Source organism: Anomaloglossus baeobatrachus, chromosome 6, assembly GCF_048569485.1.
Source record: "Anomaloglossus baeobatrachus isolate aAnoBae1 chromosome 6, aAnoBae1.hap1, whole genome shotgun sequence".
NCBI classification, from domain to species: Eukaryota; Metazoa; Chordata; class Amphibia; order Anura; family Aromobatidae; genus Anomaloglossus; species Anomaloglossus baeobatrachus.
Window position 1 is genome coordinate 581,508,762 of NC_134358.1, and position 17,666 is coordinate 581,526,427.

The 17,666-nt window shown below is 45.2% G+C and overlaps 3 protein-coding genes across 9 annotated transcripts in view; 1 reads left to right on the plus strand and 2 right to left on the minus strand.

The window, feature by feature from the left end:
* The window catches only part of LOC142243729 (arf-GAP with GTPase, ANK repeat and PH domain-containing protein 3-like), a 367,370-nt gene extending 362,455 nt beyond the window's left edge, over window positions 1–4,915 (plus strand). For both annotated transcript variants that reach the window (XM_075315925.1, XM_075315926.1), the window contains 2 exons: window positions 801–1,056; window positions 1,137–4,915. In XM_075315925.1, coding sequence (XP_075172040.1) covers window positions 801–1,056; window positions 1,137–1,280 — 400 coding nt within the window. In that variant the 3' untranslated portion in view covers window positions 1,281–4,915. The remainder of the gene's footprint in view (window positions 1–800; window positions 1,057–1,136) is intronic.
* The window catches only part of LOC142243730 (uncharacterized), a 1,240,762-nt gene that overhangs the window by 1,054,038 nt on the left and 169,058 nt on the right, over window positions 1–17,666 (minus strand). The window lies entirely within an intron of this gene.
* Window positions 10,092–16,840, minus strand: GBX1 (gastrulation brain homeobox 1). The gene is made up of 2 exons (XM_075315968.1): window positions 16,762–16,840; window positions 10,092–10,600 (listed from the first exon to the last, which is right to left on the minus strand). Exons 1-2 carry the CDS (start codon window positions 16,838–16,840, stop codon window positions 10,092–10,094), a joined length of 588 nt encoding a protein of 195 aa, XP_075172083.1.

A 17,666-nucleotide genomic window follows, 5' to 3' on the forward strand; every position in this document is an offset into this window, starting at 1 on the left:
ATGTCAATTTTGCTGATTTCATCCATGCCAATGAATGGAACAAAAACTGCGCCAAAAACGAATCGAAAATGCACATTTTGCTGCTACGTTTTTCCTGCCAAGAGATTCAGAAATGGTGCATAAAATTCCCGACCAAACAACGTGTGCACATACTCTTATGGTCTAAGGACCTGTTCACCTGTCCGTGTATTTTTGTGGACCTAATAATCTGCACTAAAACATGGAGATATGACCAATTTTTGAGCACGTTCCAGAACAATCTTACCAATACAAGTGTATGAATTCATGGAAAAATCAGACCGCACATGAATGCCATTCATGTGCCACCCATTGACCACCCATTGGCCATCCATTGTCCATGCATGTCCCATCCATTGTCCATCCGTGTCCCATCCATTGACCAGCTGTGTGCCATCCAATGTCCATCTGTGTGCCACCAATTGTCCATCCATGTGCCATCCACTGTCCATCCGTGTGCCATCCATTGTCCATCTGTGTCCCATCAATTGACCATCCACGTGCCATCAGGTGACCATCTGCATTCCATCCATTGACCATCCCCGTGCCATCCAGTAGACATCCATGTGACATAAAAAATGGACAGGGGTGATGCCAGTACTAACGCTCAGGGGCCAGTCACTACCTGCTATAGTTCTGTCTCTTGCCTCCTTTCTTAACCACTTGGAGCCTGGTTCTCCGTTCTCTGAATACCTCATTCTGCCTTGATCCCCTTTTTGTCATCACTCTCCTCCATCTCATGAATATAACCATCATCTCTGCTGACTTATGTTGTGATGCAGGGAAGAAAAGGAACGTTGGATCCGGGCAAAATACGAGCAGAAATTATTTTTGTGCCCTCTGCCGGCGTCTGATGTACCTCTTGGACAACAGCTGTTACGGGCTGTGGTAGAGGATGATTTACGGTTGGTGGTTACATTACTCGCACATGGGACCAAGGAGGAGGTGAATGAAACATACGGAGATGGAGATGGTCGATCGGCTCTTCACCTTTCTGCTGCAATGGCCAATGTTGTATGCACACAGCTCCTGACCTGGGTGAGACACTCGGACCTTTGGGTTGGGCTAGAGCTGAGAGTATTATCGTGTGTTTATACCTCTGTTTCCTCTTTTCACAGTACGGTGTGGATGTCAAGTGTTGTGACGCGCGGGGGCTTTCACCGCTGGCATATGCCCGTCGAGCAGGCAGTACGGAGTGTGCCGAGATTCTCCTCCAGTATGGCTGTCCTAATGACCACTGCAGTCCAGGCCCTGCTCTTTGATTGTGGAGGATTGTCTCTTTGGCCTCTGAAATTCACCTGTGATCGGAGTACATTCTTTCATTGGTGATGTGGCTCTGGCAGCCATTTTTAACTCCATTTAGAGAAGATAATCCTCTTTATTTCTCAGGATACAGGATATTACCTCCCAAGTCCCCATGATTGTACCTACGTATTGCTGAAGTGCCAGGATTTGAGAAGCATCCATCATGTCTGTCATTGACCATTGTGTATGGCTGGATCTGTCTCATGAAGCTGTGCATTTAATGCACCCCAAACTGTTACCAGGAGGGGCAGAGAATATTGGAAATAGGAGTGATTGTTCTGTAAGGTCACAATCCCATGAAATGCCATGTTTATGGTGACTCCGCTGATCAATGTGGTCCATGTCCTCTGTGTCATTCCTCCTAAAACGCCTGGTACTCCATATATAGTGTGAATATCTCCCACCCTGTACATCCCCACTATTTATTAATGCTATTCAGTACTTAGGGTGGGCTTATATCTGTCTGTGTTTCTGTGCGGATATACATATGTACAATATGTAAAATCTGAGATACGGTCTGTTAGGAAATATTCTCTCATACTGCCCGTTGTGAAGCCACATGACTCTAACTTACAATGAGGATCTGAAGTGTGAGTGACGTGCTCAGATAGGAAGCTAATGAAGGCCCCGTGGTGTGGCTGAAAGGCCGCACTCCTCACGATAGGCCAGCGTTCCTGATCACTGGCACATGGAAACGTTGACTCCTATCACTCCTTGTAGACGTGTCCAGCTGAAAACGATTCTGGATAGCGACCAAATCATTGTAGTAATGATTGTCCTCGTACAGGTGTCAGTCTCTGTCAATTGACCATTACACAAGAACCAGGCACCTTCTGTAGGCAGTTAGCATTCATTTATAGGCAGGATTTGTAAGTGTGAATAGGTCTTTAAGCTGGAGCCATTACCATCAGTATTAGCAAATGAAGTCCTGTTTACATCTAATGGTTGTCCCGTCTATCAGACCAAGTCCAGTACAGTCATGTTTTCTCCTAATGGTAGTCCCATGTAACAGACTAAGGCCAGTACAGTAAAGTTTATTCCTAATGGTATTCCCGTCTATCAGACCAAGTCAAGTACAATCAAGTTTACTCCTAATGATGGTCCCATGTAACAGACCAAGGCCAGTACAGTCATGTTTTCTCCTAATGATGGTCCCATGTAACAGACCAAGGCCAGTACAGTCATGTTTTCTCCTAATGATGGTCCCATGTAACAGACCAAGGCCAGTACAGTCATGTTTTCTCCTAATGATGGTCCCATGTAACAGACCAAGGCCAGTACAGTCATGTTTACTCCTAACGGTAGTCCTGTCTATCAGACCATATCTACTACAATCATGTTAACACCTAATTGTTGTCCCGTCTATCAGACCAAGTCCAGTATAGTTAAGTTTACACCTAATAGTTGTTGCTTCTATCAGACCAAGTCCAGTGCAATCATGTTAACACCTAATGGTTTTCTAGTGTATCAGACAAAGTCCAGTACAATCATGGTTACACCTAATGGTGGTCCCATCTAATTGATCTAGTCTAGAACAACCATGTTTATATTCAATAGTTATCCCGTCTATTATTCCAGTACAATCATAATTACACTTAATAGTAGTCCCATCCATCAAACCAACTCCAGTAGAATCATGTTTACACCTTATGGTGGTCCCATCCATCAAAACAACTTCAGTCATGTTTACACCTTATGGTGGTCCCGTCCCTCAAACCAACTCCAGTAGAATGTGTACACCTTATGGTGGTCCCATCCATCAAAACAACTTCAGTCATGTTTACACCTTATGGTGGTCCCGTCCATCAAACCAACTTCAGTAGAATCATGTTTACACCTTTACGGTGGTCCCGTCCATCAAACCAACTTCAGTAGAATCATGTGTACACCTTACGGTGGTCCCGTCCATCAAACCAACTCCAGTAGAATCATGTTTACATCAAATTGTGGTCACGTCAGTCAGGCCAAGTCCAGCACAGTCATTTTTTCACCTAATGGAATTTGCATCTAGCAGACCAAGCACAGTACAATAATAATTACACTTATTGTTGGTCCCGTCTATCATCCAAGTCCAGTAAAATCATGTTTACACCTGATCGTGGTCTCGTCTATCAGACCAATTCAGCTACAACCATGGTTACACCTGATGGGTGTCCCATGTATCATACAAAGTCCAGTTCAATTATAATTGCACCTATTGGTGGTCACGTATGTCAGACAACGTCTAGTACAATCATGTTTACACCTAATGGTCACATCTATCAGACGAGGGCCAGTGCAACCATATTTACACCTAATAGTTGTCCCGTCTATCAGACTAAGTCCAGTAGAATCATGTTTACGTCTAATGGTTGTCCTATTTAATGAGCCAAGTCCAGACTCCATAGCCTATATGAGCATGCAGATTTATGATGGAGTTGGTTGAAGACCTGTGACCTAAGCCCTGTTCTTTTTTGCCACCTTAAACATAGACTTGTCTAAAGAGTGAAGTCTGATACAGTCTTGTGTTTTCTCATGATTATTGCCCCATCTAATGAGAAATTCATACTCTGTATTATCCCACGATTGTAAGACATGATGGAGAATTATTTTATCTGCAGAAAATATAATGGCTGCATGTGGCATCACCCTTCAGCCATGAGGAATCTGGTCATCTGAGCTCATGTATCTACTCCACACTGTGGAAATGAAATATAAACCTGATTGCGGAGGAAGAGACTGGTCTGTTCAGAGGAGGCTTGAGCTGCCGGACAGCTAAGGAGGGGAGGCTGCCAGACTTGTTTACTGTAATATGGTGTCATGGATGGAGAAGATCTGCAAGCCTGGTGGTGATGTGAAGGTCCGATCTGCTGGAGGACCTTCTATATATATATATGCTGCTCATCAATAGTGAGGCCATCTAATGGAAAGGACCTCCATTCCTCCGACAATGGTGGATGTTGAGGGAGAAAAAGATTGAGGAGTTGGAAATGAACATGCCCATTTATTTTTTTTTTAAGACATTTGTGCCAACTCCTTCCCAAACAGAACACATGCACCCTCCACCAAGAATTGCATCTATCTATGGGGGGTAGCAGAAAGCTGAGAATGGAGTTGGGTAGAAATATGGAATAGAGTCTGGACTGTGCGAAAGTGTCTGGAATCAGTGATGTGATACACTTTCTCAGCGTCGGCTCTGACAGTGTTCATCTCTTGTCATGGTTGATAACTGGAAAGCCGAGCTCAGAGTTTGGTAATATAAGGAGAATCCATCCTGCATATCATATGGTGGAGCAGTGACTATGCTGCAGTCTTCTGGAGATGTGCAATCGGGTAATAACGTCCACAAATACCCAGAGATGCCGTCCTATAGAGACCATTTGGTCCTCAGCCCTAGATCATGTGAAGGTATCTGAAGACCCATAGTTAGAGGCTGGGGATATTCCTGGTGTCAGGTGTGCTTTGTTATAGAAGTTCAAGGTCATCGTTCAGAGTGGGAGTTGACCCATAAAAAGGACAATTGTATACATTGTACAGTATATATTTATATTCCTCTGTACATACAATCTGCTGTCTTGTGTGTGCTGTGAAATAAATCTGAACTTGTCTATTACTTGCACTCAGACTACAAAGTATGTTCTCTTGAGCTTTTGCCCGAGTCCTGGATGTCTTCTCAGCGAGGAGCAGGTTTTAAAGCACATTTACTGCTGAAACGTGGTGGATGGCAATAAAAGTTAGCTCCTGAGGCAACATCTAACATGTTGATAGGTGGTACTATAATCTTCAGGCCACACAATGGGAGGACCTCCATGAATCGCACAGATTATCACAGTCACCTCTGAAATGATTGTGTATTAAATGTTTAAAGATGCCCTTTTCACTAATTTTATGTCTCTGCCCTATAATTCCTTCATCCATTTTCTGTTCCTTTCACTCAACTCTGCTTGGTTCTATGTGCATTAACCCACTCATCTATGTTATTCCATCCTCACCTTGTCTTAGATTTTTGTTCCTCCAGCCTCACTCTAGCATCAAATTTAATCATCCACATTCCTTTATTCTCAATAAGGCTTCTTGTTTCTCCACCTCATGGGTCTACTCTCTTCCATCTTCACAAACGCTTGGGTCTACTCTCCTCCATCATTCTCACCCATGCTTGGGTCTACTCTCCTCCATCATCACCCACTCTTGCGGCTACTCTCCCACTCTTGGGTTTACTCTCCTCCATCAGTCTCACCCACTCTTGCGTCTACTAACCTCCATCCTCGCCCACTCTTGCGTCTAATAACCTCCATCCTCGCCCACTCTTGGGTTTACTCTCCTCCATCCTCACCCACTCTTGGGTCTACTCTCCTCCATCAATCTCACCCACTCTTGGGTCTGCTTTCCTTCATCAGTCTCACCCACTCTTAGGTCTACTCTCCTGCATCCTCATGCACTCTTCAGTCTATTCTCCATCCTCACCCACTCTTGGGTCTACTCTCCTTCAGCCTCACCCACTCTAGGGTCTACTTTCTTCCATCCTCCCCATTCTTGGCTCTACTCACCTCCATTCTCACCCACTCTTGGATATACTCTCCTCCATCCTCACCCAGTCTTGGGTCTACTCTCCTGAATCCTTACACTCTCTTCAGTCTACTCTTTTCCATCCTCACCCATTATTGGGTCTACTCACCTGCATCCTCACGCACTCTTCAGTCTTTTCTTCCATCCTCACACACTCTTGGGTCTACTCTCCTCCAGCCTCACCCACTCTAGGGTCTTTTTTCTTCCATCCTCCCCATTCTTCGCTCTACTCTCCTCCATCCTCACCCACTCTTGGATCTACTCTCCTCTGTCCTCACCCACTCTTGGGTCTATTCTCCTGCATCCTCACGCTGTCTTCAGTCTACTCTCATCTATCCTCACTCACTCTACTAACCTCCATCGTCACTCACTCTTACATCTACTCTCCTCCATCTTCACCCACTCTTGGGTTTACTGTCGTCCATCCTCACTGACTCTTGGGTCTACTCTCCTCCATCAGTCTCACCCACTCTTCTGACTACTCTGGTGCATCCTCACACACTCTTCAGTCTATTCTCCTCCATCCTCACGCATTCTTGGGTCTGCTCTCCTCCAGCCTCACCCATTCTTGGGTCTACTTTCTTCCATCATCACCCACTCTTGCCTCTACTGTCCTCCATTCTCACCTTCTCTTGGCTCTACTGTCCTTTATTCTCACCCACTCTTGGGTCTACTCTCCTCCATCCTCACCCACTTTTGAGTCTACTCTCCTCCATCATTCTCACTAATACTTCGCTTGGACTTACTCTCCTCCATCGTCGCCCACTCTTGCGTCTACTCTTCTCCATCCTCACCCACTCTTGGGTCAATTGTTCTGCATCATCACACACTCTTCAGTCTACTCTCCTTCAGCCTCACCCATTTTTTTGCCTACTCTCCTCCATTCTCCTCTCCTATATTACTTGGGTCTGTGTTTCTCCATTTTTACTTACTCATGAGTATACAGTTTTTCAGCCTCCACCATTGTTCCATATGCTTTCCTTTAACCTTAACCTTTCTTGATTTTACATTTTTCCACCCATTATCCTTCTCTTATCTGTTTTCCCCAATTCACACCCACTATTGTCATTTTCCTCCATCCTCACCCAAGTTCTCCAGCATCACCCACTTCCATCCATCCTCATCCACTCTTGGCTCATCATATCTTTTGGTTGTTCTTTCCTGCACTTTCATTCGCTCTTGGATCCCCACCCATTCATGGATATTGTTATCCCATCCTCATTCTCATAGTCAGTCTTGAGTCCTTGTTCCTCCATCCTCACCCACTGTTGGGAGTGTTTCTCCACCTTCACTCCTGGTTCGTATTCCTCCCACCTCACCCACATTTAGGCTATGTATTCTGGGCACCATCACTCTTGTCCCATGTTTATGTCTGTCAATTAATTTTCTCTTAATTGCTGATCTCAAAGATCTTTTTATTATGAGCTCAGTCTATTTAACACATTTTATCTTTTCCTCTGTACTTTTGGTGCAAAAACCTGTCTATCCTCTGACCCCCTCCTCCCCTCCCTTGGTTCTGTGCAGGAAAGGAAAGAGGAAGCAGTGGATGGGAAACCCCTAGGGGGCTTCTTAATCACCCTACAGACAGACTGCCTTGATTACAAGTACCATGAAATTCATTAACACCTTCAGCTATGACAAGTGGTAACCGCAGTGAGATGTGAGTCATTATCAAGCCAGATGAGTGCTCCCCCACCACCAACACACTGCCTCACTTCCTCCATACCACCCCTATCCATCCTAACAAGACCCTCACTCAGAGAGATAGGCCATATATATATAATGATCATGCTATGTACGTAGCATATGCGGGGAGATCATCTTCTGGGGTCCGCTGCTCTTTCCAGCCCCGTGAGTAATCATCCCTCGTGAATGTTTTAGGAGCTCATCTGAACGCTGTCATGTCTCTGCGCTCCTGGAGTCGCTGTTGGAGCGTGCCTTGTGGAAGCTTGCGGCTCTCATGAATCTCATATGGACAAACACATAAGTAATATACTCCTCCCCTGTTGTGACCACAACTTGATACCTGAGGTTACACCTAGAGACCTCTAGAAGGGTCTGCGGCATCAGTCTATGTTGAATGGGGATTATCTACAGATCTACTGTATTGTTAAATTTACCATTTAAAAAGTTGCTGATGTAGGGCTTAGATTTGGAGGTGTCCTGTCCTGAGCCAGTGGACGACTCCCGTAAGAGGAATAAGTACTCAGCATCTGATACTATGAACGATTCATTGGGAAACCCAGTGATACAAGAAGCTTCTTTGCACGTGTCTCCTAGTGTGTGGATGTTTCCAAGCATCTGGCCCGCATAAAGCTCCACAAATGTTCAGAGGTGGCATCTCGCATGTGATGGAAGAGATCAGAGGAACCTGTGTAAGAGGCAGAACGGCCATCGGAAGACAATATGTACAATGTGGTGGTGATGAATCCTCTGTTCGCCACACAGCAATAGATTGATTTAGATTTTACATGTAGCTGAGCACTCAAGTGACTGACAATAATCCTTCGGCAATGGTCATGGGTGGCTGCAGTTCATAACGGCACAGGCCGGACATTTCTGAGGCTTTGGCCATGGAGCAACAGTAAGTTCCTGCAGGGCTTTTATATCTCGTGTTGCTGCTATCTGTTGATATGGCAATGGGTGAAATCCACAATGAATTCTACACAAAGGATCGTCATTCTGTGGATTCTAAAATCTGTACCTTGTCTCTGTTTACACTAAAAGTGCCATCTACGTCCTCCACCGGAGTTCTGAATGTTTGTGTCTAGGCTGAAGGCTTCTAATGTCTTATTGTGATGAGCACAGTATAGTCACGAAGTAGACAGCACTCTTACAAAAACATCAGTCAACACTTTGATCATTTCTTGTTTCTGGGCCCTGAAATATATTAGACGCCTTCTCTGCGTGATAAAAGCAGAATTGAAGTTTTCTTCAAATCTGTATTAAGTCCAAAAAACAATCATATCTTGGGAATAAACAATACCACAAACTGTTCCTGCTTTACCATTCATGAGGAGATATTGGATGGTTGTCATATAACTCTGTGCACCCCACTTACAGAAGCAGCATCCACTATAGATATATATCATAGTCACAACATTTTATGTATTCAGTGAAACTAGTGATACAGACATGAAAAGAAGTCAGGACAGCCCTCTACAAGTTACAGTGCAATAGATAGTCCTCACCGCGGGCCCTCCGTAGACCAACCTGGAGCAATATCTGATCCTTTAGACAAGTTTTATCCATGGCCTACACTGCGTCGGCAGATAGGCCCAGGGAACGGTGAGCAAGAGGGAGGTAAAAAAAAGATTATCCAAAGTATTAGATATTCCAAGGATCGTCACCAATAAATGAGGAGAAGGTGACGCCAAAGAGATAAGATTGCAATGTCTTATTGTGGATGAGAGTGCAAGGAAAAACCTTATTAAGGAATCTTCCACCCATATTTGAAGGAGCTGGGAACTTCCCAACATGTGTGCATGGCCAGACTGTGGAGTTATGTACATGCTCCGATTGTGTAAGAAAACCTCCACTTTGTGTTCTGCCCCCTGTCCCTCCCGTGTGGGAGATAAGGACCTCTCCTCAATCATGGCTATTTCCATTAACTATGTCTCCTACTTATGCCTCCACATCTTGGGGCTACATACAGTTATATCTTCAAGCAAGGAAGCCAACCTGAATGACAGAATGGAGTAGACCCCGTCGCCCCAGTCTATGCAGCTGACAGCAGCTCTTATTTCACTATGTAGTCTTTGTTGTCACCTGCACATCGTCTATGAAGATGTCCTGTAATCACTCCCATGGCAGACAGATGTCACCACAAGGTGGAGACTTTGCAGCAAAAAGATGTACAGAATATGAAGAGAGGAATAGTGGGGGAGTTGGGAAAGAATTGGGGATTCTGAATGTTCTACTCAATAATGGTGTGTCTGCTAGTAGTCCTTCACACAGTTACATGTATGTAGACCGGTGGTGTCCACTATGGCCACTGCCATGGACCGATATGTGATATGACCAGAACCATAGCCATTCTTCAATGTGTCTAGCTCACTATCTTGGGACAGGTTCTTCTAATGATGATTGTAACTTTAATCCAATTAAGCTTAGTCCTTTTTTATGGTCGTGAGGGGGTTACCCCTTCCCGAATGCAATTCTTTTGTTGTAAATTTGAGATACCTATGACCTGTTTGTAATCCTTTTGTGAGCTTTCTGTCTCCCTATGGCCGTGCACCATCCATCTGTTGGGTCCTGACAGTAAACCGGTTCACATGCACAGGGATTGGTACCACAATTTTTGGGTTACGTACAGGCTCTCCTGCACGGCTGTTGACATTGCCAGCTTTAATGCGTTTCCATTTAGCTCTGCGATTCTGGAACCAAATTTTCACCTGTACTTCACTAAGCTTCAGAGTGTGGGCGATCTGCGACCTCTCTGTGAGGGACAGGTATTTCTTACAGTGAAATTCTTTTTCCAGCTCCAGGAGTTGCTCACTGGTGAACGCTGTCCTGCGTCTGCGACTCTTCCCAGCCGGCCCGGCTCCACCGCTGCCTGGATCTTGGGAAGCATTCTTTCCCTTTATCCTGGGTCTTGTCGGGCTGTTGCCTTGATCTGGAATGTTCTCATCACAGCTCTCTCCAGAAGTTTCCTCATCATGGTCACTGCAACCAGTTTCCGAGATTTTTCCTTCCATTTTCTCTTCGTCTGAGCTGTACATCTTGGCGTCTCCTGAAAACCAAAGTATAGAAGTAGATGTAACAAAAGCAGATGGAAAGAATGACAGAAGACAGGAGTCATATCTTGGGGAACTCGTGGAAGAAATCGTTTTGTCTGCTTCTCACCTTGCTCCCTCTCATTTTCCTTATTCTCTAGTTCTTTCTGGCCCTCTTTGCAGTCCTATGTCTCGTCAGTGCTGCGAGTGTCTGGGAAGAAGGTAATAACGAATGTGGGCAGAAGCCTGATCTCATGTGACGACTCCAGCACTTGTGTCTGCCTCCTAGGCTCACCCCACGTGATTATGAGCCCTGTATAAGGCTGGCTGCGCTCTACAGAGAGGGCCACATGCTCTGTATACGCTGTGCTCCACATTACAGATGGGAATGTTCTTCCCATAACCTCCTGGACGTTTTGTGTCTCAGGGTCTTGGGATCAATGACCTCAGTCTCAAACCCCTGGGATAATTAGTTCCAGCTGACTCCAATTAAAGGCAAACTACTTAAGGGTGTGTGCACCCAGTGCGGGTTTATTGGGTGTTTTCATACGTTTTTCAGTACAAGTTTGTCACAAAACTGTATGAACATCATTATGTCATCAAAGCCAATGAGAATTCTCTAGTGTTTTGCACATGTTGCTGTTTTTCCTTGCAACTTTGGTGCAGAAATAAATTTGCAGCATCAATTCTTTCATTTTTTTACTGCGTTTTTCTACCTCAACTGCATAAAAACGCACCAAAACAGTTTGGCAAAATGTTGTTTTTTTTCTGCCAGGACATACAGATTTGCAATTACTCACTGACTAATGGCAGCAGATGAAAACTGCCCGGGCCAAAAAAACTAATGCACTGCCAGGATGCAGCAACCTCCAATAAATAGAGGCATCACAGGTGCAAGAGGAGCAAATCACTCGACCGTTTCCAATGATGGAGGGGTGATTGCTTGATGGTAAAATTGGACACTTGTGGCTTGCATAGGGCACTGTTCACACACACAGGCACACAGTATCTGGTAAGCAGCCTATTAGTTACACCTATCCTATTAGATGCCAGCAGCGCCCGTGCTATATATGTGCTCCATGCAGGGACAGTGACTATAGTATGCACGGCCTAATAAAAAGAGGCCTAGCTGCATCTTATATATACATATATATTAGTGTGGAGACCCACAAGACTGAGGATCCGTGACGTGGATTGTGGCTTCCGTACTATGGCCATAACATCGACCAATACCTCATATTTATATATTCTTTTGCACAGAACGTCTTATACAGGATGCAGCCTCTTTCTGTTAGGCCTTGCATACCATAGTCACTGTCCCTGCAGGGAGCACATATATAGCACTGGTGCAGCCCGCTGGCATCTAATAGGAAGGGCGTAACTAATAGGCTGCTTACCAGATACTGTGTGTGTGTGAACAGTGCCCTATGCAAGCCACAAGTGTGCAATTTTACCATCAAGCAATCACCCCTCCATCATTGGAAACGGTCGAGTGATTTGCTCCTCTTGCACCTGTGATGCCTCCAGTTATTGGAAGTCTTGCTGCATCCTGGTAGTGCATTAGTTTTTTTTGTTGTTTTTTTTTATTTATTTTTTTTTATAAAGAAATACAGATTTGGTGCAGAAATTTCTGCCACCAAATATTCAGTGTGCACACATTGCCTACAAAGGACGTTCCACATTATTAAATAATATGAGAAAGAAAAAAAGCTTTCTCTGCAGATGAAAAGCGTGAAATAATGCAGAGCCTCGTACATGGTGCGAAATCTGGATATTCTACTAAAAACGTGCATGTGATCATCTGTGAAGACATTTGTGGTCCTACACAGCAGAAACAGATTTGTGCAGATAAAGGCAGAATGAGGAAGGTTTCCAGCAGATAAACTCATCTGATTCAGGGCTCACACCACCGTATGACACAGACGAGGCTGCACTCGCTCCAGTGGTGTACTATGGGACAGGGCCGATCAGCGTTGCTCCATACTGCCCATCCATCGGACTGCACTCATGTCATCGGTCTGATATACGCCAAGACAGACCCTGGAGATCTGTGGTCCACCCCGCAATTACAAGAGAATCATATCAGTGACTGAGACTCATAGCAGAGTCTGAGCTGAGTGTTATTAGCAGATCGCTGCCGATCCTCTCGCATCAGACACTATACATTAGTGTGACCCCGGCCTAAGAGAGCAGCCACTAAAAAAAAACATTACAAAGCAGCAAAGTAGTATCTGGCGCCTGTGGAGTCTGCAATCCTCAAAGTGTACGATCCTACAGAGGCTGCAGTTGTGCATAAACCTACTATTTGGCTCACATGCCGAACTGGCTGCAGTGGCCCCGACATCCATGAAGACGAAAAAAACAACTAACCAGCACCTCCAAATATAACCAAGCAAGTGTATGACTACTGCTATGACTACATAATACCCAAACAAAAAAATACAGCTGCACCTTTAAGCAGAGCCTGGATGCCTGAATTTAAGCAGAGCCTGGATGCCTTTCTTGAAAAATGTAATATTACCAGTTATGTATATTAGATTTTATGACAGGGTATTGATCCAGGGAACTAGTCTGATTGCCGGATGTGGACGAAGGAAGGACATTTTTTCCCCATTGGAACTTGTTTGCCACATTGGGGTTTTTTGCCTTCCTCTGGATCAACATGTTAGGCTACGGGGTGAACTAGATGGACTTAGAGTCTCCCTTCAACCTTAAAAACTATGATACTATGATACCTTGCTTTGTTCTGTCTGGAGGTGCTGGTCAGTTTTTTGTAGTGCATTATTGGAGGCGGTGACTGCCTCTTTTTCTGACCATGCTCTCCTCCCATCAACCCTAGGGTGTTTATAATTATTGCCAGTTCTTACCTGCCCTAAATGTGTAGGTTTTAGCCCAAGACAGGCATGAAATTAAGTTAGAGTTCCACAAAGAAAGGCCGCCTTGCCATGGTTGATGGGCTCATTTGAATTGGCCAATTTATGCTCTTAGTACTTTCATTGTTCTAAGTATATTCCATATAGCATTAGTGAAGTTCAAATTTCATATATTCTATATTCGTATACCGTGGCATTCAAAAGTCTGAGCACCCCTGGTCACAGCTTGTAAATGCATTTGTAGCAGACAGTAGTCTTTGAATTCTTGTTTCAAAGATTTTCAAAAATTCTTCCTTGGAGATGTCTTCCAGTTCTGGGAGATTCCTGGCTTGTCTTCCAGTTCTGGAAGATTGCTTGCTCGTCTTGCATGCACTGCTCTTTCTTGGAAACGTCTTCCAGTTCTGGGAGATTTCCTGGCTCATCGGCCAGTTCTGGGAGATTCCTGGCTTGTCTTGCATGCACTGCTCTTCTTTGGAGATGTCTTCCAGTTTTGGGAGATTCCTGGCTCATCGTCCAGTTCTGGGAGATTCCTGGCTTGTCTTGCATGCACTGCTCTTCCTTGGAGACATCGTCCAGTTCTGGGAGATTCCTGGCTCATCGTCCAGTTCTGGGAGATTCCTGGCTCGTCTTGCATGCACTGCTCTTCCTTGGCTTCATCTTCCAGTTCTGGGAGACTCTTGTATCGTCTTGCATGCACTGCTCTTCCTTGGCTTCATCTTCCAGTTCTGAGAGATTCCTGGCTCATCTTGCATGCACTGCTCTTCCTTGGAGACATCTTCCAGTTCTGGGAGATTCCTGGCTCATCTTGCATGCACTGCTCTTCCTTGGAGACATCTTCCAGTTCTGGGAGATTCCTGGCTCATCTTGCATGCACTGCTCTTTCTTGGAGACATCTTCCAGTTCTGGGAGATTCCTGGCTCGTCTTGCATGCACTGCTCTTCCTTGGAGACATCTTCCAGTTCTGGGAGATTCCTGGCTCATCTTGCATGCACTGCTCTTCCTTGGAGACATCTTCCAGTTCTGGGAGATTCCTGGCTCATCTTGCATGCACTGCTCTTTCTTGGAGACATCTTCCAGTTCTGGGAGATTCCTGGCTCGTCTTGCATGCACTGCTCTTCCTTGGAGACATCTTCCAGTTCTGGGAGATTCCTGGCTCATCTTGCATGCACTGCTCTTCCTTGGAGACATCTTCCAGTTCTGGGAGATTCCTGGCTCGTCTTGCATGCACTGCTCTTCCTTGGCTTCATCTTCCAGTTCTGGGAGACTCTTGTATCGTCTTGCATGCATTATTCTTTTGAGGTCTCGCCACAGATTTTCAATGATGTTCAGATAAGGGGACGGTGAGGGCCATTGTAAAACCTTTAGCTTGCGTTTTTTGAGGTCATCTATTGTGGATTTTGACATGCTTAGGATCATTATCCATTTGTAGAAGCTATCCTCTCTTCTTTTTCCTATTTTTTCCTCCAGCTTTTTTACAGATGGTATTATGTTTGTATCAAGAATTTGTTGAAATTTCATTGAATCCATTCTTTCCTCTACCCGTGAAATGTTTCCCGGGCCATTGGCTGCAACACAACCCCAAAGCATGATTGATCCAGCCCCATGCTTTTTTTCCTGAAATTCTGTGACCTTTTTCTTCAGAACTTTGATCATTGTGGCCGTAGGGTTCTATATTAACTCATCGTGCACAGGACTTGTTTCCTATATGTATTAGGCTTGTTTAGATGTTTATTTGCTACCTCTGAAGCTAAACTCGTCCACCTCATCCGGTCAGTGCAACACCTGCACGACCTACCTCAGCTCAGCATAGCCAGGGAGAAACAACAGCGGGCTATTCTGAGACCCAGCTGTTTGGTGTTGAAATTCCCCACCGAGCTGAAGCTGTGGATTGACTCTGTAGGGGCTTTTTTAAAACTGTTGCTCTGTGGGGCAACTTTGCATATTTTGACTGGGTGAGCTGGGAATACTGATACATAGGGGAAAGTTGTACAAATTGTGGTTCTGTGGGGGGGGAGTCTTGACTATGTGGGTGAACTGGGAATACAGGCTCTGTAAGAGCCTTTTTTAAATTGTTGGTCTGTGGAGAATCTCTGAAATACGTCTCTGTGGTATCACTGCAAAAATGGACCTTTACTGTCTATGTAACCATAATTATTAGGGTGACAGAAGCCCTTTAAGGCATTTACCTATCCACTTTTGTTTGCAGCGCAATTGTCCTGCTCTTAAACCCATTCGTGTTCCCTTTACAGCCTCCTAGCCCTTACTACAAAAAAAATAAATCCGGTTCGGTGGGCAAACATGACCCTGAACAACGAACCACAGATAAGTCAATGGGGAGACCTTGGTTCGTTGTTCAGGGTCATGTTTGCCCACCGAACCGGATTTATTTTTTTTGTCCATGCTGGTACAACGAACCTGAATATCCATGGGGTTGCTCATCACTACTCTCTAGCGATCCTAAGAGCAGCTCACACAGACATTTTTGCTTGGTCTGACATTATCTTCAACTCCACTGTTCTTGCCATTTCTTAATTACATTTTGAACCGAGGAAAGGACGGCTTGAGAACGCTTTGCTATCTTCTTGTAGCTTGCTCCTGGTTTATGGGACTCCACCATTTTCAGAGTGCTAGGCAGCTGCTTAGAAGAACCCATGGCTGCTGTTTTTGGCACAAGGTTATAAGAGGCTGGGATTTATAAAGCTGGGAAATTTTCATCACCAGCCTTTCCTAACAATAACGAACAAGCCATAATCATAACAGGGTAAAGAAGGTAGGTCTGAAACCCTGCTCAAAGTTATCTGAGCACACACCTCTCCAAGGTGTACAAACTTCTGCATTGGCCCATTTTTTATTTTGTTTTGCCATTTTTAAAATATAAAAGGTGAAAATACTTTTTCTGCCTAAAATACAAATGAAATGTGTCCTCTGTAATTTCATGGCCTTTTGAAGATCATTTCATCTTCAGCTTTCTTAACTGTTCACAATAACAATCATTTTTGACCAGGGGCGCCCAAACCTTTGCATAATACTGTATATCTTAGCGCTTACTGCTGTATTCTTTAGTTTGAATATATGAAGACTAATTCTAAAACACTTGTTTACTGATGAGCCATGGACAACCCAGGATGGTCCAGATGGATGGAGTAGTGGATGGCACCATGTCGCAATAAGGCTGCAACATCAATAAGGAGGTGGCAGAGTCATGTTTTGGACAGGAATCATCCGGAGAGAGCTGGTCGGCCCGTTTAGGGACCCTGAACTGAAGGTGTGAAAATGGCCTCTGCAAAGTATATAGAGTTTCCTACGGACCACTTTGTTCAATGATACGAGATGAAGAACCGGGGCATCTGTAGCAAAATCATCTTTATCCTGACAATGATCCATCTCCTGCTGCACAGAAGACCTCTTTGTCACTGGCTGCTTTGGGCAGAAAATGAGAGACGCTCATGGTGAGGCCACTGGCCTCCCCACACTTCACCCTATTGAGAACCTTTGGAGTATTCTCAAGAAAAAGATCTATGAGGGCGGGAGCCTGATCACATCACCCAGTGGCTCTGAAGGCCGATCACATCGCACAACGGCTCTGGAGGCCGATCACATCGCCCAGCGGCTCTGGAGGCCGATCACATCGCCCAGCGGCTCTGAAGGCCGATCACATCGCCCAGCGGCTCTGGAGGCCGATCACATCGCACAACGGCTCTGGAGGCCGATCACATCGCCCAGCGGCTCTGGAGGCCGATCATATCGCCCAGCGACTCTGGAGGCTGATCACATCGCCCAGCGGCTCTGGAGGCCGATCACATCGCCCAGCGGCTCTGAAGGCCGATCACATCGCCCAGCGGCTCTGGAGGCCGATCACATCGCCCAGCGGCTCTGGAGGCCGATCACATCGCCCAGCGGCTCTGGAGGCCGATCACATCGCCCAGCGGCTCTGGAGGCCGATCACATCGCCCGGCGTCTCTGGAGGTCAATCACATCTCACATTCATTGGATGTGAGGATCGTGAAGGGTCCGATGTTACATGTAACTTGGCCGGGTAAGGGGGATTTGATTGGAAAATCTTTTGATGTCAGTAAATGCGGCCTCTGAGCACATGATCTTCTGTTATTTACAACCTACAGTATACAACATTTGGGAACTTCTGTTATGCAGAATAATTGAGAGTTTTCTTAGTTTTGAAAACAATCCAGTTCATTGGGAAGTTTATCCA